At 39.8% G+C, this 24,277-nt stretch overlaps 1 protein-coding gene and 1 long non-coding RNA gene across 2 annotated transcripts; one reads left to right on the top strand and one right to left on the bottom strand.

Annotated features, from left to right (window-relative positions):
- The first annotated feature begins 226 nt into the window (after positions 1–226).
- LOC108954895 lies at positions 227–2,163 on the top strand. The gene is made up of 3 exons (XR_005548614.1): positions 227–450; positions 762–2,008; positions 2,091–2,163. It is a non-coding gene; the product is annotated as an uncharacterized LOC108954895 (long non-coding RNA).
- Positions 2,164–9,148: 6,985 nt separating this feature from the next.
- Positions 9,149–24,277, bottom strand: LOC120289064. Its single transcript, XM_039303593.1, is given in 25 exon segments — positions 9,149–9,762; positions 10,492–10,632; positions 10,731–10,945; positions 11,021–11,140; positions 11,219–11,315; positions 11,488–11,589; positions 12,016–12,088; positions 12,182–12,239; positions 13,899–14,089; positions 14,479–14,642; positions 15,276–15,331; positions 15,811–15,863; positions 16,078–16,225; positions 16,533–16,621; positions 16,743–16,886; positions 16,981–17,183; positions 17,904–18,077; positions 18,933–19,069; positions 19,168–19,267; positions 19,525–19,795; positions 22,096–22,177; positions 22,567–22,777; positions 23,715–23,815; positions 23,930–24,010; positions 24,013–24,277. Coding segments are annotated over 25 exon segments (3,324 nt in total). The 5' UTR covers positions 24,116–24,277; the 3' UTR covers positions 9,149–9,552.

The raw sequence follows: 24,277 nt of genomic DNA, 5'->3' as shown, positions 1-24,277 counted from the left end.
CTAGGAGCGAAATCTTACGGTTCTAAACTTAACGGGCACATTAGGGCCCTGCATGTTTTCACTTCTGAAAACTGTTTATAAGCAGATTTTGTGTTTTTGTTAAACAAAAAAAAGAATTCAAAACGCAAACAAACTTCGTTTCCGTTCTTTTTCTGTTTTTTCATTCCCGGAACAAAATTGAAACAAAAAAAAGAAACAAAAAAAACTTGTTTCTGTTCTCCAGAAACACTTCTTGGAGGCCTCAAAAGAACAAAACCGGAACACTTCTGGAGGTGGGTTCGTTCGTGCCCGAAGCTTTCCCGGCGTCTCACCCTTCTCTCCGGCGCCTCCCACTCCGGCTGACTCTCCGGCGACTCCCCACTCCGCCGACTCTCCGGCGCCTTCCCACTCGGCTGACTCTCCGGCGCCGACAGGTGGTGCTCCTTCACCGGCTGAAGCTTCCGAATCCAGGTAAGTTTCTGCTGCTCCTCCTTCTCCGTTCGAAGAGGGCTTCGGCGAGAGCCACCCCTCGCAAATCTGGGCGACGGCTGCTCGGGGCTCGAGCGCGACAGCTCGCTCAAGCCCCGAGCGAGCGTTGCTCGCCCAGATCTGCTGCTCTGCTCACGACGCTCGCTCGAGCGAGCATCGCGAGCAGCAGCGTTCTGCTCGCTCGAGCAAGCGTCGCTGCTCTGCTCGCTCTTGCCCATGTCGCGGCCTTACCCGGTTCGTCTCCTCACCGAAAATGGGCTGACGTTGTCCCCTCTCTCTTTTCTTGGATGCAGGAAGAACAAGAGGATCTCGAAGGGGAAGAAGGGTGGGAAGAAGAAGGCGTGAGTGCTCAATTCCGCCTCGACTTTGTGGAAATCGATTCCTGTTTTGGGGTGCTGGTTCTGCTGTAGTTTGATCTTTTTTCTTGTCTGGTCTGGGGGAACATGCATTGGATTATGATGTGATAGACAAATTGTTGTAATCACGGATGAAATTGCATTGCCTTTCTCCATGTCTAGTTGTACCAATGTTCTAAGAGCTTGGAGTTAGTTTTGCTACATAGTGAAGAGTCGGGTTCACCACTTCGTCTTCTGTTTGTCTCCCCCTTGATATATCGAAAGCATGCAGAATTTCTGCTGGTGCATATAGGAAAGAGGACATAGAGTTTTCTATCTGCTATAACCTTGGCTGCTTAGTGCTTGGATGTTCTGCAAATTACACATCTGAAAAGAGCATCTAATGGCAGGTGGTATCTGATGATTGGCACGTAATCTGTTGGAGCATGTTCATTTGCATGTCGAGGGAAGCAAGATTGATCTATTCAGTATGAACTGGTTATGGGGGATGCCGCCAGTTCTGGATTCTTGTGCAAGTTGATGAGTGTTGTCTGATGCGGCATAGATTTAGTTCATTTATTGGTCTTGTGAAGTGGATTGATCTGTAAAGGAGCACATTAGATGAAATCAATACTTGACAGTGGAGCTGAAAGTGTTAAGGGTTAACAGTGCACGTCTGTCTGTCATATCTTATGCTATAAGAAGTTGGAAAAAGGGTAAAGATGGCTATGTATGATGTTGAAGAATTACAAGTTACTAGAATGATTTGTAGATAATTCATTAAGGCTAAAATTCAATAGGCAGTGCAGAACCTTACGTGTAGTTTTGATGATACATCAAAACCATGCCAAAGTGGCGAGTCAATTGTCTTTTGGTGCTTGCCATGCACAAATACTGAAACGGCCCATGCCTGCATAGGGAGTTCACTCATTCCAGTCATGCTTATGGATTATGGCATCTTCTTTCTCATATCAATTTTCTATTCATTATTACAGCCTTTAAATCCTTTTTTTTTCGGGGGTGAGTCTAGGTAGATCGAGGTGTTACTCTGAGTGAGGCTTTCTTAGTCATGACAAATGGCTTGAAAAGAAGGGCATAAAGAACACAAATTTCGCTGTTGTTACCTGGTCCAACTGGGATTGCCGGGTGATGTTGGAATCCGAGTGTCGATATAAGAAAATTCGAAAGCCTTCTTACTTCAACAGGTGAGTTGATGATATGTAACTAGCATGCAGACTTAGATTCTTTGATGCTTAATTCTGACATTTTCTCTCTTCCTTTCACTAGATGGATTAACCTAAAAGTCCCATTCCAGGAAGTTTTCAAAGGTCTAAGATAGGGGTGTAAACGGGTCGGGTCGGGTCGGGTCTTGATGTTACCCGACCCGACCCAAAACACACAGGTCACATATTGTGACCCGACCCGACCCGACCCAAAACACGTTAAACTCGCATAGGAAATTCGGGTCGGGTTCCGGGTATTCCTCTTTTTTTCTTTTTTTTTCTTCTTTTTTTTTTTTTTTTTTCTTTTTTTCGGGGAGAGTCGAACGAGCATCGGGCCGCAAATGAATGTATCTTCTACAAATGAGCACAAGCATAATTTAGTGCCACATTGATGTAGAATGTCAAATAAATGAGGAGCTTATCCGCAACACTCTTTATATCGAAATTCCTAAAAAGACATTGGCCCGGAAGAATGTGATTGCTTCATCAACAAAACTTGAATGGTAAACCTGCCCCAATAGCAAGTTCTAAGCATAATCGGAAGAAGACACTATATATCCTAAAATTGCAGGAACACAACCGAAGCAATGTAAAAAGCAATCTAAATGGATGATTGCAACTTTGCTCGTCTTAGCAAAATCACACGAACAACGCATTGCTTCAAAGGACTTGCACTCTTACCCGAACGATAGGAAGCTTGCACTCCAATTTTATCTTTACAGTCTCACTGGTCATACCTAGATCAATCTGCATTGTCTAGTTTTTTTCTTGTTCTTTATGGGGGCATCTCTAATTTGGTTGTCCCTCCATTTTACCATTTGACTGGCCTCACAAGGTTTGACTTGATGTCCCCGAGACTTCCTGCAGAAAAAGGAAAAAGAAAAAGAGATGTGATATGAGAAGCTAAAGGCAAAATCATACTTTTTAGTACAATCATCTTTAGTATATGCAGAAATCTTCAGTTCATAATAGATAACAGGTCTCTCTTATCATCACCTCAAAAAGTTTCTTATGGTCACATAATTTGTCTAAAAGAAGCAAATTATTTGAACAGTCTGACAAATCTAATACATCACAAGGAAACCCAAATCCACGAACTAGCTTATCCCCGCATTGTGTAAGTTTGACCGGCTGAGGGCATCATCTCCCCGCCTGTGAATAATGAACCCCGAAATCAAGCCATTCCATGAAACTATATCATGTGTAGGCATAATGTTAATGACTTTTTTAGCAGCATCCATATTCCAACACTTTGAGTACATAATGATCAATGTGTTTGCTACCTCTAAATCTGAAAATAATCCAAATTTAAGAACATGGCAGTGAATCTGCTCACCCATCCTATCAGACCCTAAAGTTCCACAAACACCAAGTATTGAAATTGATGCAATTTCATCAAGAATTATGCTCCCTTCTACTTTACAATAGCAAAATAGTGATATTGCCTCATCCGGCAGCCCATTACGTGCATACCCACATATCATAGAAGTACAAATAATATAGCTATCCCACTCAAAAGGCCATCGTTTGAACATTTTTCCAGCAGCCACCATCCTCCCACAATGAGTGCACATATCAAGCAAAGCTGCTTCCACACAAGCATTGGCCAGGAGACCAAACTTGATAATAAACCCTTGCAACTGCTCACTAAGTTTCCCTTCCCGAGCAACCCACAGGCCTTAGCAACAGTAGTTAGTTAAGGTGTAGTCAGTCAACTGCTTGGGATTTTTCGAGTTTAACAAACATAGCCAAAAAAAAATGATCTTTCACAGTCAATTGCTTAGGATTTTTTGGACAAAGCAGAACAAGTATGACAAACAAATTCGGGAGAAAAAAATCAGAATGGCACCTTTCAAGAATGGCACCTTCTGCATGGAGCTGGACCGAGGAAGACTTCAATCTCTCCTCAAGCGTTTCAACCTCCGAACCCATCATGTCCCGTGGATGATCCTCACTTCAGTATGGTTTCACGGAGATGCGAGCAAGCTTCACGAGATATGCTGACATGGGAACCCGCTAACTTCGGTGTCACGATCGCTCAAAACTGTACGCTGCAGTTCACTCGGAATTGAAGCAAACACAGAGTCTGCACACAACGCGAAAGAACAAATCACCCTCGCAGCTCGAAAAGAAAAGGAACAATATCCGGTGTCTTAGCTCAAGCCTCAAGCAAATATACATCTAAGCTTGGAAACGAGGCGAGAAGCGAGCGCCATGATCGCCGAGCGAACCCAGTCCCCAAGCTGTCGACAATGGTCGGCCACACGCGGCGGCAAGGGTTTCGGCGTCGGCGAGGCAAAGGCGAGGGGTGGTGACGGCGACGGCGAGGCGGAGGCGCGTCAATCGGAGGGCGGCAACGGACTCCACGAGAAGGCGCACTCGTCGGAGAAGAAGGCGGAGCCGACGAGGTATGTGCTTCAGCCTTCAAAGTGCTTGAGTTGTGTTCGACTGTTCGTGTTTGTGTTTTTGGGTTTTGGCGTGTTTGGACTTTAGAAAACTTGTTTCTGGGTCGAACAATGTTCGAACCTTGACCCAACCCGAAACACATTTCTTTTGCTTGTTTTATATTTGTTACCCGAACACGACCCGAACACGAAACATGTATTATACATGTTTCATGTTCGGGTCGTGTTCGGGTCGGGTCAGGTATTTTTGACACCCCTAGTCTAAGATGTAATCTTAAGGAGGCAATTGAGATGGCTGGCTTGACCTGGCTCGGGCGTGCTCATTGTGGTTTAGATGATGCAAAAAACACAGCTCGCTTGCTTATGGTTCTTTTGTGCAGGGGAATTAGATTTTCCATCACCAACTCTCTGACATTATATGACAATGACCATACTCTGATATCAAAGCACTCGCCTCCCCATCAGCCGCACACACAAAAGGATTTGCGGGGTCCTCAATCACAGAATAATCCTTATTGTTTCTGTGCCATCAAGAGCAGCGTAGGCTTTGTTCGGAACCCAAGTACAAAGCAAGGGAACTTCTTCTTTTGGTGTGGCAATTGGGCTGCTGCGAGAGGTTGCGGATGCTGTTATTTTCAGTGGGTGGCTTCTTGACTGTATGTAACTTTCCTAGTTGACATCTTCGGCTTTCTTAGGTGCTCCCTATCACATTAGGTAGGAACCGCATCGGGAGCTTCCAGTTAAATTAGTTGAATGACTTTATGATAGTTTTTTTAACTTGATTGAAAGAAAAACAAATTGAGTTGGCACACTGCAGTTGAAAGATTGCGATACTGATGCATAAGTAAACTGTCATCTGTTGTTGAAGAACTCTTCTCTGTAAAGCTGACATCTTGTTGACTTGTGAAATTCATTAAGGAGTTGGTACAGCTGAAATGATTTTTTGGTAACTAGCATGATGAAGAATGGAAATCTATTGCTGCCGGTCCTCTTGGCTCCTGTTACGTTGCTTGGTAGGCATCTATAGCTAAGTATGTCGGTGAGGGCTACGCTGATGCTAGCTATGCATAAGCTAAAACGCGAGGTGAACCTGTTAACTTTCTTTTGCGGAGGCTTTTTAAATCAAGATCTGTCAGATACATCTTCACTTTGAATGTGCCAATCGCAATTGCAACCTCATGAAGGTCTCCATAATAACTGACGCATCAATAACAACAGATCACATCAAATCTGAAGACACCAAGCTTTCGCACCATTAAGTTAACCAAATTAAATCTCAATAGGTGTCGGTAACTTTAACCAAATTAAATTAATGAGCATTTCATGAGAATGAAAATTCAAGATCAAATTTAAACTTTATTTTTTTTTTAAAAAGAGCATTTTTTGAAAAATTTGGAATAAAAATTTTGTACAGTTACCAAACGTGTTTCTGTTCTTTTTTTATTCTAGGAACATAAATTGAGTGCAATTACCAAACGTGTTTCTGTTTTTTTTTTATTTCAAGAACAGTTTTTTTTTACATTTACCAAACGCGTTCTTTTGTTCAAAAACTGTTCCGAGAACAGAAACACTTTTTTTTATTTCTGTTCCTAAACAGAAACGTTACCAAACGCGCCCTAGATGATAGGTTTATTTTGTATTTACATTGAAATCATGCGAGCAATTCAGTGAAGCTGATGGAAAAGACCAAGCGATATTAGTCTGATACCGTTCCACACGTAATTGATCATTGTACCTGGAAAATGCAGATAATGCCAAACAAGGACTCAAAGAGAAAAGGAAGAAGGACAGACTCCCTAAGTCTTGGTCTTCTCTTTATTATTAAGGAAACTTCTGTAAAATATGAAATGAACCCAAGTGATGCGGGTATTGAACGAAGTGAGCATGAAAACACGGAGAGAAACAGTAGATTCACTATTATTTAATCTGTTAAACAGTGATGGTGATGGGAGTCGCTTAAAGTTAAGTGAAGAACTAACATAAAAAGACCAAGACTTCTCTTTGAGCCTAATACTTTTTTTTTTCCTAATTTCAGTTGCATCTTAGTTAGAGGCTTTCCGAGTTCGAATGTCTCTCTGTTCACACTCGCCAATCTGCAACATTTACTCGAAAGCCATTGGCAGGCGCGCAGCGAAATTGATGTTGATTACCTTTCAAGAAAAATTATAGTGTTTGCCAATTCTTTTCACTGAAGCTTTGATCTACTGTAGTTGAACGAACGTGTAATGACCATGCAGCAACACCGACCAACCGCTCCATCGTTAGCAACTGATTGTATGTGGCAATCTGCACTGAGTATAGAAGTTAAATATAGAAAAAATGGCAATGGTTGATTGATGAACATGCCATCCGAGTAAATTCCTTCTTTACAAACTTTTCTGAACCAATTCCAATTACTGGTGAACCATGACAATGAGTGACGTAATTCATTTGAATGCGACATGGTAGAAAAGCATTAATCCCCTGATTAAAACATCAGAGTACAGCAGTTTTTGCTCCGGTCCAACCACCCTGATGTGCATAAGTAGAAACGCCAAAAGGATTTTTCCAGCTGAATTCGACTACTAAAGGAGCTCATTTATCTTCACCGATTTTGAGGGATTAGACGAGAGAACAGCCGCGGATACACACTGAATCCCCATGCTGTTAGACATTTACTCAGGGTGTCGACTGACTTTGTTTTGTCCCAAAACAACTGTTTGACTGATTCTGGATGCTTCCACAAAAATACCTCCCCCGCAGAAACGTTCTTCATTTGTAGTTCAGTACGCCTCCATCTTCTTTCGCAGGGTTTTCTACGAACCTACCTGAATTCGAGCCTAGAGCAGGAGAGGTATTCTTCTATATGCAATGATGGACCCCAGCAGGAATTGAATAAAAAGCTGAACGGCAACCTGAGTAAATGTAATAATGCCCTCACTTTTCCTAAAGCCATTTTTCCCCCATATTGGGTTGTGGTACAACGGAATAGTGTGTTGGACGATATTTTGCCATGGAAAAGAGATTCTTTGACGTAGAATATGAGAGAGTGGGTCATGAAAATTCGGTTCATGGTGGGATCGTGATGATGATCTGATTCTTGATTTTCCACATTTCATTAAGTCAATTAACTTCACAAGACAATCATTATTAGGACCATGGTGGGATTGTGATGATGATCTGATTCTTGATTTTCCACATCTCATTAAGTCAATTAACTTCACAAGACAATCGTTATTAGGACCAATCAATCCTGACAATAATTGAAAAAATTAGGATCAAATCTCTCCTATGCTGTTGATAAGTGCATCTTGAGAAAAAAAGGTCGAATTCAATCACGCAAAATGCATTGTTTTAATGTATTTTACCTAGAAAGTCAATATGGTTTGGTATCTTCAGAACTAAATTGTACATTACTAAAGCATAACAGCTCCGATTAAGTGGCGATCAAATATAAAACATGCCTTATAGCAAAAGGATTCAATAATCTGAACAAGTGAATGCACTTCCATTAAGTCGGAAGAACAGCGGCCACCCAAGTCAAAGCATTAAAAGAAGTAATGCCTTTTCACAATCTTCAGAGGTTTGTGGCGGTACCTGATTCAAGTGCAACCATTTTTGGAGCAGTGTCCAAGACTAATGCTCTATAAATAGCTTCGTCGATTGAAACTGGAGATTAAGCCTCAGCTGCACCAATCGAGAGAGAGAGAGTCTGTGCGTGTGTGATATAATTGTTTATTTGAGAGTAACGATTCAATTTGATGGATAACGACATCTGCCAATGTTCTACATACATAAATTTTAGCAATTACATTGTTTCCGCAACTTCACTCAACGTTGAATTATATTTTGGGAGACGTGGCCGCTCATTCCATCCTCCAAGACCTCCGAGTTTATCGAGCTCTGTAGCGGAAAAATAGTTGCGATTTTTCTCTTAATTACCTTCAAATTCACAGACCATCTTGCCTAGTGGATTAAGATGTCAAGATAAATCGGTGGGCAATCAATGATAGAGTCAAAAGGATCCCCGGATGGGGTTTCCATGGGCAATAATTTCGTGCAAAAATGCTCGTTTTGACAGGAGTTTCCCTCTTCTATTCTTATCTCTTTCAGATGCCTATGTTTCTGCACGGCATGCTTTATTGATACCTGGAACTACAGTGGATAGCGACTGATGAGCGGGCTTAGTTCTACGGAAAACAATAGTGTCGTAATCAGCCACGATTGGTTCATGAAAAAGCTATGGGGGAGAAACTTCAACGACAAACAAGGTTTGCGAGGATGGGATACGATTTGGCCCATCTTTCATCATTTCATCGAACATGTAGAGAAGAATCGAGAATGAGGTGAGATAACCGTACGCATGACATTGCATGCCATGGGGTGAAATTCATAACCATTCTCTGTCTTCAAGTAGCATTCGCTAAGCACCAAGTGCTTGTGCATTCCGATGGCTTCCGAATCTCGCGTAATTGGGAAACCGGAGCAGCTTCATTACGTTGGACGCAAATCAATGAGAGTGAGGGCATTGAAGATGAAAGCAGGAACCGAGAACGAAAGAAAAGATAGATGGACCGTGCAGGTAGCAACGTTAATCATCTGTCACAATTTGATGTGAGAATCGATACACTACACCTGCTGCAACATCACGACCCTTAGGGCTACTACAGATTCAACAAATCACCCCATTACAAAACACAAAAAATGAGACTAAAAAGATATGTGCACATCTTAGTCATGAGTGAGGCATCAGTATCCATTACTGGGTCACTGACATAAGGTACATTTGGTCACGGTGAAAGACAATCTGTGATGCCGATTTTGGCGAAACGGCACAGCACACTAAAATAAACTAAATTCAACTTTTCGAAAAAAAAAAAAAAAAAAAAAGAGGCAACTTCAACCGAAAACTAGTTTGGCCAGTCACTAACTTCTATTTAACTTACAACTATCTGAAGGTATGATGATACGACCAAAACTATGTTTTTCGTCATCACCTACGATGATGGGTATTTCCTACTTAACTTGGCAGGAGCCTCTCAACAGCTGTTTCTATACATCTCAATATGAGAGAAGAAGACAACTTTAAGAACTGTACAGTTGCGAAGTGAATCTTCATCAAGCAGTCCAACGAGGCACTTTTCACCCAGGAAAATCAGTGCAGGGACCAAATTCAAGAGACAATATGCACATTAATTTTCTGCATGTTTCCCGTACGTCTTTTGAAGGATCAGTTCTTGATAGAGTTGAAAGTACAGATCTTGCTTCCACTAGTCCACCCGATATGCTAACCAAAATCACATCTTCACTAGCCATAAGAGACGCCACTAGTTTTGCAGCAGCCACTCTTTCCTGAGAAAAATCACAACCTTTCAACATGACAGACGCTTAAATAGAAACCGCAAATCAATTGTGTACCCATCCATCTACCAACTACACTAGCCATTGCTATTCCAATAAAAGTGAGCTTTTGTCAAGAATTTGAACAATGTATTCAGCATATTAACCGTGGGAAAATGCCTTCTCCAACATTTTCACCACACCGAGGAGAGCAAGTTAAGATTAACTACTCCATCAGAGCAAATTATGAACTACTTTGTAAATAGCCATAAAGCACTGGGTTTATATCTGGTGGGACTTGCATACACACAGTTTGTATGTAGAAAGTGGCTTCATCACAATAAGAAATATCTGTAGAACATAACCACGTCAACAGATTGTGTATCAAACCAATATCATGTTTTCCTAGGCATATATTCTTTAGGCTTCTTTCACATTACAAATTTAAGAGGACAGTGACGTAAGAATTCATGCGGAATCAACACATACCACGCCTTACATGCAAATTTGGCCACTTTCTACAAATATTTTGTAGCATACTGCCTCCCCATGTCAACACGTTTGAGTCATAACATGCAATATTTCATGTCACTAACTTCACTGAGAAAGAGAATGGGGAAACACAAGCAGGGCAAGAGCACGGAAGAAACACACGGAGATAAAATGCTGTCATAAGTTGCAGTTGCATATTATAAAAAAACAACAGATTCAAATAAATAAATGCAAAATAAATCTTAGTACCTTTTCTGTCCCTTCTTTAAGATATTTTAGAGATAGCTTGAGAAGATCATATGAATAAGGAAGCACAGCAGATTTTAAATGGTAGACTGCTGAAAAGAGAACCTGAATACAGGCAGCTCTAATCTCAGCATCCAGTATCACCTGCATTATTATAATTGGTATCCTTTTATCCCATTTATAGGAAAAAGTCAGAGCTGAGCTCATACGAAAACTTCAATACTGTATATAATGAAGTGTACCTCAATAGTATGAATGAGAACTGGAATTGCTCTTTGAGAAAAGGATTTCTTGCCACCTTCTGCTATCTTCTGGCTCACACTGATAAGAACATTAGCCATGCATAACCGGAATGGTAGCGCTGGGGGCTCATTGCTCAAACCAGAAGTGGAATCAACATCATTGGCTATCAGTTGACTGATTACATGACCAAGAACAGAGAAAGAGCCAATTTTCCCTGCACAACAAGCCAGAGGTCAAATCCTAAAATCATTAACACAAAACTACACAGTCGAGGAGAAGTCTGGGTTACCTTTCCCTCTAGAAAAGGTGATTTTCCTTAAGGTAAAATTACTGAACGATTCTGGGGATTGTAGCTCACCACAAATCATAAGCGCTAGACAATCAATGCATCCATGCTGTGCTTTTGAAACTGTAATGAAAGGAATCATCAAGTCTCTAACTTAAATGATAAAGGATATGGTGGTTGAACAGCCAAATATGTCTGTACCGTCATCACCATCAAGTGAAGGCCAATGTAGAACCACTTCAAGATATTTTATGATCTCAAGCATAACAGGATCAAATGTAGGATCTCTGCCCCTAACCTACAAGCATAAATTTGAACAAGTGAGGTTCCAAACTCAACCTCAAAAGAAGCAAACAAAAACTTGTTGTCTTAAACTCAAGCACATGGCTAGATCTAACGGGGAAAGAAAGGCGAGTTGCGAAGAAATTAAGCAAATGACATGGTCATCCAACACAGTAAAAGCACATTACCACAAGAGAAGTGCAGACTGAAAACAAACAAGCCTTTATCTTTAGTATGTCCTGATGACATACAGTATCTTCCAGATGGAAGCGAATAATTGGAAGAAGTACCTGGAAAATAAAAATAAGAATAAGAATCAGAGTCTTTAGGAAAACAACCACTGTTATGTAAACACAAATTTATTCTTCCTGTTAGAGTCTCCAGAGAAACTCAAGAATCAACAATAATATGTAAAGAAAAAGTAGGTACTCCAATTCTGAAACCCTCTAAACTATCCATCTTTCAATACCAGCCCATTTAACTGGGCTGTTAACTAGCATACATAAAGGCAGCTTGGCTTAAGGACCAAACTGATTCTTAAAAGATTTACGAGGCAGGAAAAAAGAGTTAGCTCAAGCGTACCCATGGACAGCTATGCTAATATCTTAAGTGAGTGACTCAATGTCAGAGAACTTCCTGAAAGTGCATCCTATAGCTCGTACTTTTGAGTGAATGGTTAAATAATCACAAATATAAGTGTCTTAGCCGATATTTACCAGAGGATACAAACGACCACAGAGTTCAGCTGCAAGTTTCCGAACATCTTCAAATTCAGTCTTGGAAAATGCCCTGAAATTTTGTGCACCATGTACAGACCAGATTAGAAATGTTAAATTCTATTTTGGCAGTTGAAACCTTATAACGATCATATCACGGATCTACCTCTTCAGAAGGAGAGCAGCAACACAGCCATCATCAATGATGCCAGGGCCTGCATTTGCTGCAACAGCCTCAGATGATAAGAAATTGACGAATCAAAGGAGGAGAACGAATTTTGCAAATATCAATCATGGCGGCATCTTATTCAGCAGTCGTGGAATGCTCATAATGATTGGATGACTCTGGGAATACAAATAGTCAGCATCTACATCAATGTTTAGAGGAAACCACTTCGCTCCTTTCAAACACATGGCACACCACGCACAAGCACGGTGATCTTGGATTGAACTAGACTTTCTGGTGAGTAATAAGAGTCACCGTCAGGATTCCCCTAACTCAAGGTGCTCACTATAGTTGACTGTCGTTCCAAAGGAAAGCATCACTCTGGTGTCAACAAGAACCAGTACTTGCACAGGGATAAACCAAACAAGATTGGGTAGAAGATGATACAATTTTACTCTGAGCAAGATATTACCCACAAATTCCATAGTCTAGTCAGATTATGTTCCAATTAAGGATCATAATTCACAAAAACCAAAGTAATAAGTCACCGTCAAGTTCCCTAACTCAAGGTGCTCACTATAGTTGACTGTCGTTCCAAAGGAAAGCATCACTCTGGTGTCAACAAGAACCAGTACTTGCACAGGGATAAACCAAACAAGATTGGGTAGAAGATGATACAATTTTACTCTGAGCAAGATATTACCCACAAATTCCATAGTCTAGTCAGATTATGTTCCAATTAAGGATCATAATTCACAAAAACCAAAGTAAATGCTCATATCTGCAGATAATAAACGTTAAATTTTGCAGAGAAACACAATTAGTACTCAATAAGTATATCAAATAATATATAAAATCACAAGAAAAGGCTGAAAAATTTCACAATCATAGCCAAAGAAGAGTAACAAAAAGAAGAATATTATTTTCAGAAAAGGAACTAACAACGTCCATCTACACATGTGCTACTAAATATGTCTACAGTGAGAAAAATTTACATGTAATAGATATATATGGATATGCTAAGACAAAAGAACTTGTCCTTGCCATCTGCCAAATGACGGGGCTGCAAACAGACTTTCCCTTACTCATACGAAAAAGTTGTACACAAACCAACTTTTGATTTTTCATTTTTTTTGGCCACTTTTCGGTAAGTATTTTATTAAGTTTAATATCAGCATCAACATCTACTGATAGTAGCAGTCCACTTCCACTTTCTTTTTCTTTTTCTTTTTATTTTTCTTTTTCTTTTTCTTTTTCTTTTTCATAAGTATCCGAATCTTTGGATCGACTAATCCTCCACATGCACGCAACTTCCCCCGGGGGTCAACATGCACCGAGCAGGGCTCCACCCATAGGATGGTCGGTCCAGCTCCTAAATTAGTCTGAGTGGAGACGATGTAATTGCAACTTGATAACTGCTGCCTCCAAATAATGCTCTTACCCACTCCATAATATAGCTATGTTGAATGAATGCATTGAGCAGGAAATTGGAATCATAAGAATAGTGCATATACATCAATAAGTTCTTGACAATTTCCGCAAGGAAAAGAAAAACATGTAAGCTTTTAGAAAAGATATAAATTTATCCAAGAAGCCTAAGCAACTCCCACAGCCCATGCACTTAAAATACTTAGATAGTAATATGAGGGGAGGGAAGTAACAAAACAATATTGAACGAGAATTTAGGACAGATGTCTTAGAAAGCAAGATACTGTACCGTGCATATTGTCTTGGTGGAGAAGTTGACCATACAAAATAGATGAATTGAGGTCGTCAAATACTCTCAAAGGAAGAATTTTAAGAATGAGTAGAGGGCTAAGGCGCTCAAACAGTGATTTCTGCATTCTCTCCTCATCATAACTTGGAGAATTGATGGTATCCCTCAGAGCAAGCAGGCTTTTGTCAACCCTGCCAAATATTACTAGGAGAGTAACTAACAGACTGCACAGAATAACACATGGCAGGCCACAGAGAAATTTACAAAATTGGAAACAAAGTAATCTCACCAGAATCTCCTTAAATAAACAAAAAGACAACAGGACAGAAAAAAGTACACTTAGCACAAAAGGAGAAATATTAGTGCAAAGGTGCAGGGATGAGAGAGACAAGAGAGGATTCCCTTATATTTATGATGTCTGTGAACAAACTACCTCTTCATGTTTTAACACTAAAACTTAGGAAACACAGAAATAGCCACCAAGAAAGTTAGTGGTGTATGGGAGACCACACTTTGAAAACAGGCTGCATCATAGGGAAAAAAGCAGAACAGATGAGAATCAAACATTTAAAAAACATACTCTTTCTGTTCGTGCATGCATAACAGGATGCGATCTAGCACCATATCTTTGGCATCTGCCAGATGTTCGCTTATATAACTCAAAAACCGCACAAGAATGGCATTTGATGGCTCACTGAACATCTTGTCGATCAGGGACCCAACCAAAGTTTTCCAGTCTCCAACCTGTGAAATTCAAAAAATCAAAATTAAACTTAAAAAAGCTAAAAGGAAAAAGGAAAACTGGAAATATAGATATAAGATGACATTGAAGCTATTAGAACAAAATATCGTCTGATTTGCATAAAAAAGTGACTAAGAAAATGTTTGGAAAAGACCAAAATTCACTCTCTTCCAGCAAATAACGTGCACAAGGGATGATCATCCTCGGAGCCTACAAAGGCATGATCAATAGCAGAAGTCATTTTTTAACCATTGTAGCAAGAAAAGGAGATATCCCCTCGTTTATTGTTCATTCAGGTGCATAATACCTTTAGTTCAAGGCGTACCAACTCCCCACTTATTGAGAGAGATGCATTGAAGAATAATATGTGGAGCAAACAAGAGAAATCTGGCTGATGAAGTCGGTGCAAATGTCATCAATATACACAGTTCATGCCAATAGAGAAATCCGGCTAATTGTAAAAGCAGAGAGAACTTAGGATTCAATTAAGGCAAGGAAAGAAATGATAAACCTAAGTGTATGAATGTGCATAAGCCAAAGATGTACAAAAGAAGAAATTATGTTTGAATTGGCATCTCGATTTAGTCATTGTTAACATAAGCAAGGATATGACAATAGTGCCTTAATATTCTTACACTGTCAGACCACTCTGGAGTCAGCCTGAGTACTTGATCAGCTTCTAATTTTGATTCTGCAAGTGCCACAGAAAGATGAGCTTGAATGCATACAATTCTCTATCGAGAGAATAATACAAACTTCCACTCAGCAGAATATCTGAGAATTAAATGCACGATGTAGTGAGAATTCCCTTACAACTGCTCTCAGTAGCATGTGAAAAGTGGAAACTGTTAAACAGATTGTTCATGTGTATCATCGAAATAATTGTCACAGATAGTGTTTCCACCACATAGTCATATAGATTAAACCATAGACTTATAAACAATCAAAATTAATAAATACCATTAAATTTCACTTATTAAAATGGAAAAAATCTGAAATTTTATCAGTATTTTTATTTGCTAAAAGGGAACTATCTGACACAGTGTGATCACAGCATTTTGGTGGCTAATGTGGACCATTGATAAGAACTTTTAGAGCATAATACAAAATAACAAATGTCTATAATCCAGGCCATTAAAAGAAGAATTTTGCATCCCCATAGAAATGCACCTACAACTTTCTCTTCGGTAGTTTTAGGAATTTCCAAGCTATTATTGAGGTTGCTGCAACAGAAACAGAAGACATACTACAGTCAGAAAGAGGACTTCCAAAAGATAATGTCGAAATAATCAGGATAATCTGTTAGTTACAGTAAAACAGAGAATTAAATGCACACGCGCACGCTGTGTGTGGTTGGGAAGGGGGGCGTGTATATATATATAGAGAGAGACAGACAGACAGACAGACAGACAGACAGAGACAGAGACAGAGAGAGACCTAAGGCAGTCAAGCAGCATAAATATCACTTCAGATTTCTGTTTATGAGACCGAAGCATCCCAATGAATGCTTTCCTTGCAGATGACTGCAATGTTCTGTCTGAAGTATAAAGGATTTGAACCAATCTAGGCAACACTATTGAAGGCTCTGCAAGAAGTCAAACTAATCAATATGATTATCAAGACGACTGTCATCATCAGAAAATGTATAACTGACATAGTTTGCATATATCACGGTGAACAATAGTAAGCATCGACTTGGAGAAAAACATGAGATTCACATGTTCATTACGGCACTTAAACTGTACAACAAGGAGGGAGAGCCATCTTAAAATCCAGAGCAACACAAGGAACATAACGCATTTCTCAGTTTATAGCATGTCCCTGAACAGGACTCAAATAGAGTACCCCAATAGGATATATAGGCCAAGAGCAGACTTGGTCATCAAACTTACCCATGTTAGAAAGTGAATCAGATGCCAGTTCACGAATTGTACAATCTCCATCATTAAGGCATCTCAGCAAACCATTTGCTATATCTTCCCTGTAATATTTCCCAACACGAGATTAATAGAACTACTGATTGAAGTGTGCTGAGAGAGATAGAGAGAGAGACAGAGAGAAAGAGAGAGCAATCATGAATCAGTCAAACAGCAGAATCTTACCACTTCAAATGAGGGAGTCCATTCACTGTCTTTGATGATATGCTTATCAGTTCACATATGACATCAATGGCGTTTCTTCTCTGCATAGTGTTTCCACTAGCAAGACGATCTATAACTTCTTTGACACAGTGATTATCCGAGTTTCTGACAATTCATTATCAACATCCATTATAATTACATGAACCCTGAAAACCTATTATATCTAAGAACTGATTAGTGAAAAGAAACCAAAACATACATGGAACAATATTCTGCAATGAGTTTAACAGCAGCTCTAGCTGTTCCATCCCTCTCATCCAGAAGCTGAAGCAGCAAAGGGATCACCGCATTGAACTGTTCTTTCTCCACAGGATTGTTTTCATCAGAACAGTTTAACTTGAAAATTGTTTCCTTGAATATGCAGACAATCCGATCTATCACATCTTCATCTGCACAGTTTAGCTTAAGGAAAAAGGGCAGGACGTCAGTCTAGCTACAAAAGGATAAAGTGGAACCAACATATAAACCAGCAGAGTATGGTCGAACAAGACCTGTGATTTTACAATATCTTAAACACTTTGATCACATTGAATCATGAAAATGTCAGCTAATAGTTCCCAGCATGGCTTTGACACACAATTTTGATTGAGTAGGATTTCATTTCGATTTACCTTAGATAGCAAATCAGAAACTCTTTCCAGCCATACTCTTGCCCAGAAAAGAGATATTTTACCGTATCGAATGCTAAAAAAATATAACAAGTTTTTCGAGTTGATGTCATTCAGATAACTTGTAAAACCATCCTTAAATGCCAGTATCAACGGCCCCAAATCAACTTTCAAAAACAACAGTATTATTATTTGCAAAAGAAAAACTGGCAAGACAACTCATTGTCGCCAACACCGAACTTACATGGCTACACCGCAAATGAATGGAGAAAATTACATGATCCACAAGGCTAGCTCAACATAATATCTTACCAGGTTACCCACACCCACGAGCTTTTATCAATTTAAAAAGTAAGCAATACTGCAGAGAGCATATTTGTCCTTCAAATAAGCTCCAACACTATCATAAGTTATTGCTTAAATATTTCCAAAGAATTTAAGAAATTGATCACTTGGATTTCAGCTTATAAATAAAAAAGTATTGCAGTTTCTTGAAGCCCTCAAACAGAAATACCTGAGGTAAAAGGACCTGGGATATCTGTGATCCATATTCCAACACAGTAGTTTCAAACCTCTTGCCAACAAGACGGCCCAATAGAAGACATAAGCAATTCAGGAAAAACTTTCTGGTCTCAGCCCCAACCTCATCATACTCTTCATGCCTGTACGAACATCTCTCTGCATAGGACTGCATGTTTGAGTAGCAGCAACTAAGTAAGCCAGAGATGACGCCAAAAGGAACGCTGAGAAATTATTAACTTTCTAATAAAAGAGAAATTCATGCTCGGTGTACTGTAAAAATTGCCAGAATTACAAATAGAAATATAGAAAACAAGAACATTTGAGGCACGCAAACACTATCCTCAAAGTTTCCGTACTTTACAAAGTGCAAAAGGTATGTTGCTACTGACTTGCGTGGATATCACCAGCTAGAGAGTGAGAAGTTCCAAGGAAATTGCTCCATTGACCACTGCCTAAAATTGCTTCACAAAGAAGCAAATGTTCACCGCCAAATATTTGCTTTGTAATGACACAAAATGACTGACTTAATTTATGGTCCATCCGCATGACTTCCACCGCCAATAAAATTCGATCAAAGAAATTAATAAGCCTTTTGAAATCCCTCTTATATACAAACGGTGATCCCAATGAATCTATACTGACATTGCAATACAGATACAGAGTAGATACATAAACCAATAATGATGCATGAGAATAACCATGAAGCATATCCAACTTCTTTGAAATAAAATACATTGCGGTAGGACCTTCTATCCCAGAACTATCTCATCAGTTTGCCCTACGTTTAATAGATTGACCGCTGAATTTGATTGCTTAAGCTTCAGTGCCACACTGATAGGGGCTCTACATCACCTCTACTTTCTAGGACAAACTTGTTGGCTTCCTTGGAAAAAAGAGTTCCTCAACCAACAAATAGCATTATCATAGCTTTAATAGATGTTTCTAAAGGTATTTTTCAAGTGACAGAGAGAGGAGGATGATAAAAATATAAGGTTGCATAAACTGAACTTGTTCCATTAACCTGAATGCCAGATAAGTATCGTTCCAACCATGCTTTATAATGCTGAGAGAACCTGTGATCTTCCAAATGCAATAACTTGCCATAATGCTTCCAACATGAAGAGAGTAGTAGTTCTTGAGTCTTCACTGTATTTGAGTCTGACTTCAAGTAATATGAAACAGAATTATCACTTATAGAGAATTTCGGAAAAAACAAAAACAGTAAAAACCTCAAAAGAAGTGAAGATGTAAAGGACCTGCCTCATTTTGGGAGCAATTGTGCTTCTGAATATCCAGTAACCATTTGAGAACTCCTTCCAGCCCTCTAGCGTGTAAAGACCGGCTCTTTCTGCTCCACTGCATTGTAGTATGGGTACTCCATGTAAATAAGAACAAATCTAGAATCTCGACTAATGAAACCAGCCTGAGCCAAAAGCCTTCAGTAGCTTAACAGGCCAATGCACTTATGATTTTCAGTAAAAAAAATTTATTGGTTCTTATTCCTTCAGCTACGGTCAAGGAAAAAGCAATCTGAGCACGCAACAGCCAACAACCAACTAGCTCAGACATTCCCTCACAATCTAAACTCCATATAGGAGATGAAAGAGACATACAGCAAAAAGCAGCTGCACCAGATTGACGAGTTCCTCTAGGTGATTGGAAAGCAAATTCTTCGGTTCCAGTTCCATTTTTGGGATTCCTACAGTTCCCTCATCAGCAGCAGGCAAACCCGTACTTGTGTTTACAGATATATCTGAATCTACATAACTTTTCTGGTTGCTCACAATCTCATCTTTTCTTGTCAATGCTTCAGTGAGAGCCAGAAAACAATCAGCAGCGGAAATTGAAAGACGAGAAGGTAACTCATATCCATCTTGCAAGGAGCTGCAAAAGACCATTTCGAAGGACAACATTAACGCTCTGCACGGCCGTAGAGAATTTTCTTGAGAGCATATAGTGACATTTCATTAGATAGCTTCCACAACATTCAACAAATAAAGAAAAGACAAATGGAGATACTTCAAAACATAACCATAGTTTCTAGAGCATACCAATAGTTTCTTCAACTAAAACATAATACTAGACGCATGTGTTATGTGACTTGTATAAAGTATATTTCATGCTATTAGTTAGTAGGTGTGCAATAAAAAAGGTAATTAGGGTTTTGGTTTTCTCTCATGCTTTATAAACAGAGCCATCCTATGCACAACTTCTATAAAGTTAATGACGAGATGTAGTCTTTTAGTATTTTCTTCTCTCTCCCTCTCTCTTGATATTCTAGAATATTTGCACAACTTACTGAACTAATCTCCAAGGTGCAAAAGCATATTCTTCGATGCAAATTTCATATTAGGATCTAGGGAGAGCCTTTGTCGCAGGAGGGTCCTCCCACATACCTATGACTTTGTTACATTGTAACGTAATGAGCAAGTCCACTAGGCAAGAACAGTGCCATAACTTAAGGAAAAGTTCCTTATTTTGTTGTCATCCATCTCCTAATTCTACGCAATACAGAAGCTCTACATGCATACTTGTCCTCAAGCACATGGATTTGTCATTCTTTTGCATGAACAAACAAATAACTTTCAAGAAGGAGATGGCAAAAAGCCAATTTCAGGGGGAAAAAAGCATAGATAAAATGGGGTAGAAAAAGAGCGTTGTTTCTAAACTATTAGTATCGATCATCCACAGTTTTTAAAGACTCAATTTGTTCATTAGCATCAGTAAGAGGGTTCCAAAGGGAAAGGACTTTTACAATCACAATTCCCTCATTGTGATAGGGGGTCACTTTCTCCGTAAGATAGGTAAATAGCTTTCCAGGGAGATTGAAAAAATAATCCATTAGCAAATAGATCATATTTGCTCGGGTACTTTTTATTGGATTTCCTTTTCCGCTTTTGCTTTCTCAAAATTTCAGGTGGCTCATCCGTGGTCAACAAACATTAATTTTGCTTTTAATCCAGCATTACATATTATTTAAGAATTTTAGTGAATTGGTTCAGAAAGTAACTTCTACTTAATCTAGTTTTGATACCAAAAACTCCAAAAATTAGATGAAACACAGTAGGAAATAATGGAAATTATTGTTTATAACTGCAAATGGGGATATCTTCTAAATTTCTTACAGTTTTTCTACTGAGAAGTAGCACGGTGCATCTGGAACCATTTCGTTCCCCCATGTAAAAAATTTGCAAGTTTTCCATTTTGAATCAAAACCCTTGTTCTCATCTCTCCACTCCCCCACAACCTTCTGCCTATGTAAAGCTAATGAACAAGCAAAACAATATCCATATTTAGATGGGATGATTCCTTGGTATCCCATTTGAGGAATCCCCGCATGCCCCACTTAGCTTAGACTGCACTTTAGTTTTCTACGGTCCACCAACAAAAGTTTGGCAACACAGATGAACAGGAAAGGATAGACATGTATATTCATCTACACATTCCCAAAGGATTTCCACAAATTTGAACAAAATAGACCTTTGATTTTTGTGATGCATTGAAGAAAAGAGAGAATTAATTCAATGCACCAACAAAAGTTTGGCAACACAGATGAACAGGAAAGGATAGACATGTTTATTCATCTACACATTCCCAAAGGATTTCCACAAATTTGAACAAAATAGACCTTTGATTTTTGTGATGCATTGAAGAAACGAGAGAATTAATTCAATGCACCAACAAAAGTTTGGCAACACAGATGAACAGGAAAGGATAGACATGTATATTCATCTACACATTCCCAAAGTATTCCCACAAATTCGAACAAAATAGACCTTTGATTTCTGTGATACAATGAAGAAAAGAAAGAATTAATTCAATGCAGAAAGCACCGATTCTTGGATTTTTCAGGGCACTAGAAACCCAATTACCGCAACAGTTTGGAACTCCTTGGACTTTGCAAAAGTTACAGCATCTTAGAACAAACAACCCGACGCCCATCCCACTACAAAGAGATATGGAAGGAAAAGCAACCTAAAAATGGCCTGTCAACACATCAACTTGGTTTTGGAAAACCAAAATAGTTGCAAGAAGTGCACAAATCAATACTCCACAGGCATAGCATGATTTTTTTTTATTTTTTTTTGGTCGTGGCATAATAGGATTTACATGCCCAACATTTATAGAGCGAGCATCAAGTCATCAGTGCAGGTCCCGGAATTCAGAAGTGAAGAGACACATACCTTCCTTTGCGTATTATAGAAGAAAGATGTGAAATGCATGGACAAAGCATCTCCACAATCACATTGTACTTCCTCCTTAATCCTGCCATCGAAAGTCCAAAAGGGAACTCCACCATCAACAATAACCTTAACAGTAACGTCTTGACAAAGAAAGTTTCCTTGATGAAGCATAGTTCAATGTGGAATGCCAAAGGCAACCTTTTTTCATAAAATGGATTCTAAAAGCAACTCACTGAATACCAAAAGGAATAAATTTGCCAAACAAATCAGATTATTAGAATTTTTCACATCCTCATCTAAGTGATGTCAAAAACAACACCAAATGGACTAAGAGTGCAATTATAATCACAATGATCCATTTTGATGGATGAAAAATCAGGCAGACGCATACAAAAAAAATAAGGATACTGAAAATGATTTAGTATGCGCAAGTGCTTCGTCTTAACAGTAATGAGCATGTTGTACACTTACCATCCAATAAAAATTGATTGATTGCACTCTCACATTCCAAAAGACCTCGTACTAGGGTACACCAGCCCAGTGATACATAATGATCTTCTTTTCTAGAGATAATGTCAGCGAGACTCTGCATGAAATATTGGAAAAGGAACTCATCTTGAACAAGCCAGTCAAGAAGTATCAAGATTTGGCCACCATGTCTTGATTCTTTGCTCCTCAGTGACTGCAAAAACAAGTGCTTCACATGTAACAGCGAAAGATACGACAGCACATAAGTAGAAAGGTACCCAAATTTACTGACAACAAAGCTCATGGGATATAAGAAGCAAGATCAAAGAATAAATCATTTAAAACCAAAAAATGAAGTCAGATGCTTAACTCATAAAACAAAAGCTAATGATAGAAAAGGAAGCAATCATTAAAAGGTAAACTACAAAAATCAACAAGATGACACATGAGCTATATCTGCACAAAAATATTGAACATAAGCCATCCACTTATCCACATAACCCTTACTCCAGAGGAATGAAATGACATCTTGTTCCTGTAAAAAAGAAAGGTTTAACACACCCCTTTCATTCCACTCATAATGATCCATTTAGACCTCTAGGTTAGATAGATCCAACTTTCTATTTGCTCGCGGGATCAAGGTGGACCGCCACATTCTCCTTTCTTCTTAAGAACCCACACATCCCATGTCAAACACAATATTTAAAAGCCACTTTCGTGATAAAGCTTGAATTAGTAAGTACAGAGTTCTCTCCTGTGCAGCTCAAGTACAGCAAAGGATAAATCACATCATAGTTCATGAAAAGGGTTGCTCACATCATCCAATCCGATGGGCAGAAACTCCTCAAATATCCAACAATATCTACACACTAATTAGAACTGTTCAGGTATGCATATGAAAGAACCAAATGAAACGCATTGCTAGGCAACAGAATCAGCTGAAGCCGCAACTCGTTTGCCCGAAACCAACATCCTTATTGAATAGAGATTTCAAGCAACGAAAGGCCCCGAAAAAGTGAGAAGTGCTTCACGGCTTGCAAACACTAACAGGTTTCGCCAAACAGCATGAGCAAGTATTCTCCAAACAAAAAACAGCCTGACAGAAAATGATTCACTAGAGCAAACGAACAGTCCGAGTAAAAAACACGTACGTGTTCGAACAGCGGAACGAGAATCTGATCCAACCGCTCCTTTCTCTCGGCCGCGTCCTTAACGTACTTGTGCAGAAACAACAGCGACTCGTCCAGAGAACCTGTTCGACATCAGCAGAGATATAAGCACGGAACGAAAACAGCGGGCATCAAAGCTCGCGGCGGCGCCGCAGCCAGCAAAACCGGCGACGAGCGAACGCCGCGACGCGACGCACCGGTCGGAGGCGGCCGGAGGAGGTCGGGAGAGAAGCGGGAGGCGGCGTCCCGGAGCTTCTTGGGGCGAGCGGAGAGCAGGAGGTCAGGACTCTGCCGAGAGCGAGGGAGACCATCGATTCGGGGCTCGATCGCCAGAGCAACGGCCGCTCTTCTCCTCCTCCCTCCGCCGCTACTGCCATCTCCATCGCGACCGGTCGAGGCGAGATTGTTTGCGCGAAGAAGAGAAGCTACGAACGACCGGGCGGCAGCGGCGGCGGCGAGCGAGTCGAGAGTTGCGCTCCGGCGAAATTGGGTTTTTCTCGGCCGTCGGCGAACGGAGAACGAGCGAGTAATTTTGGAGGCAAAAG

The sequence above is a fragment of the Eucalyptus grandis genome, chromosome 1, assembly GCF_016545825.1.
Source record: "Eucalyptus grandis isolate ANBG69807.140 chromosome 1, ASM1654582v1, whole genome shotgun sequence".
NCBI lineage: Eukaryota > Viridiplantae > Streptophyta > Magnoliopsida > Myrtales > Myrtaceae > Eucalyptus > Eucalyptus grandis.
The sequence above is the reverse complement of the archived record's forward strand: the minus strand, read 5'-3'. Positions and strand labels throughout refer to the sequence as shown.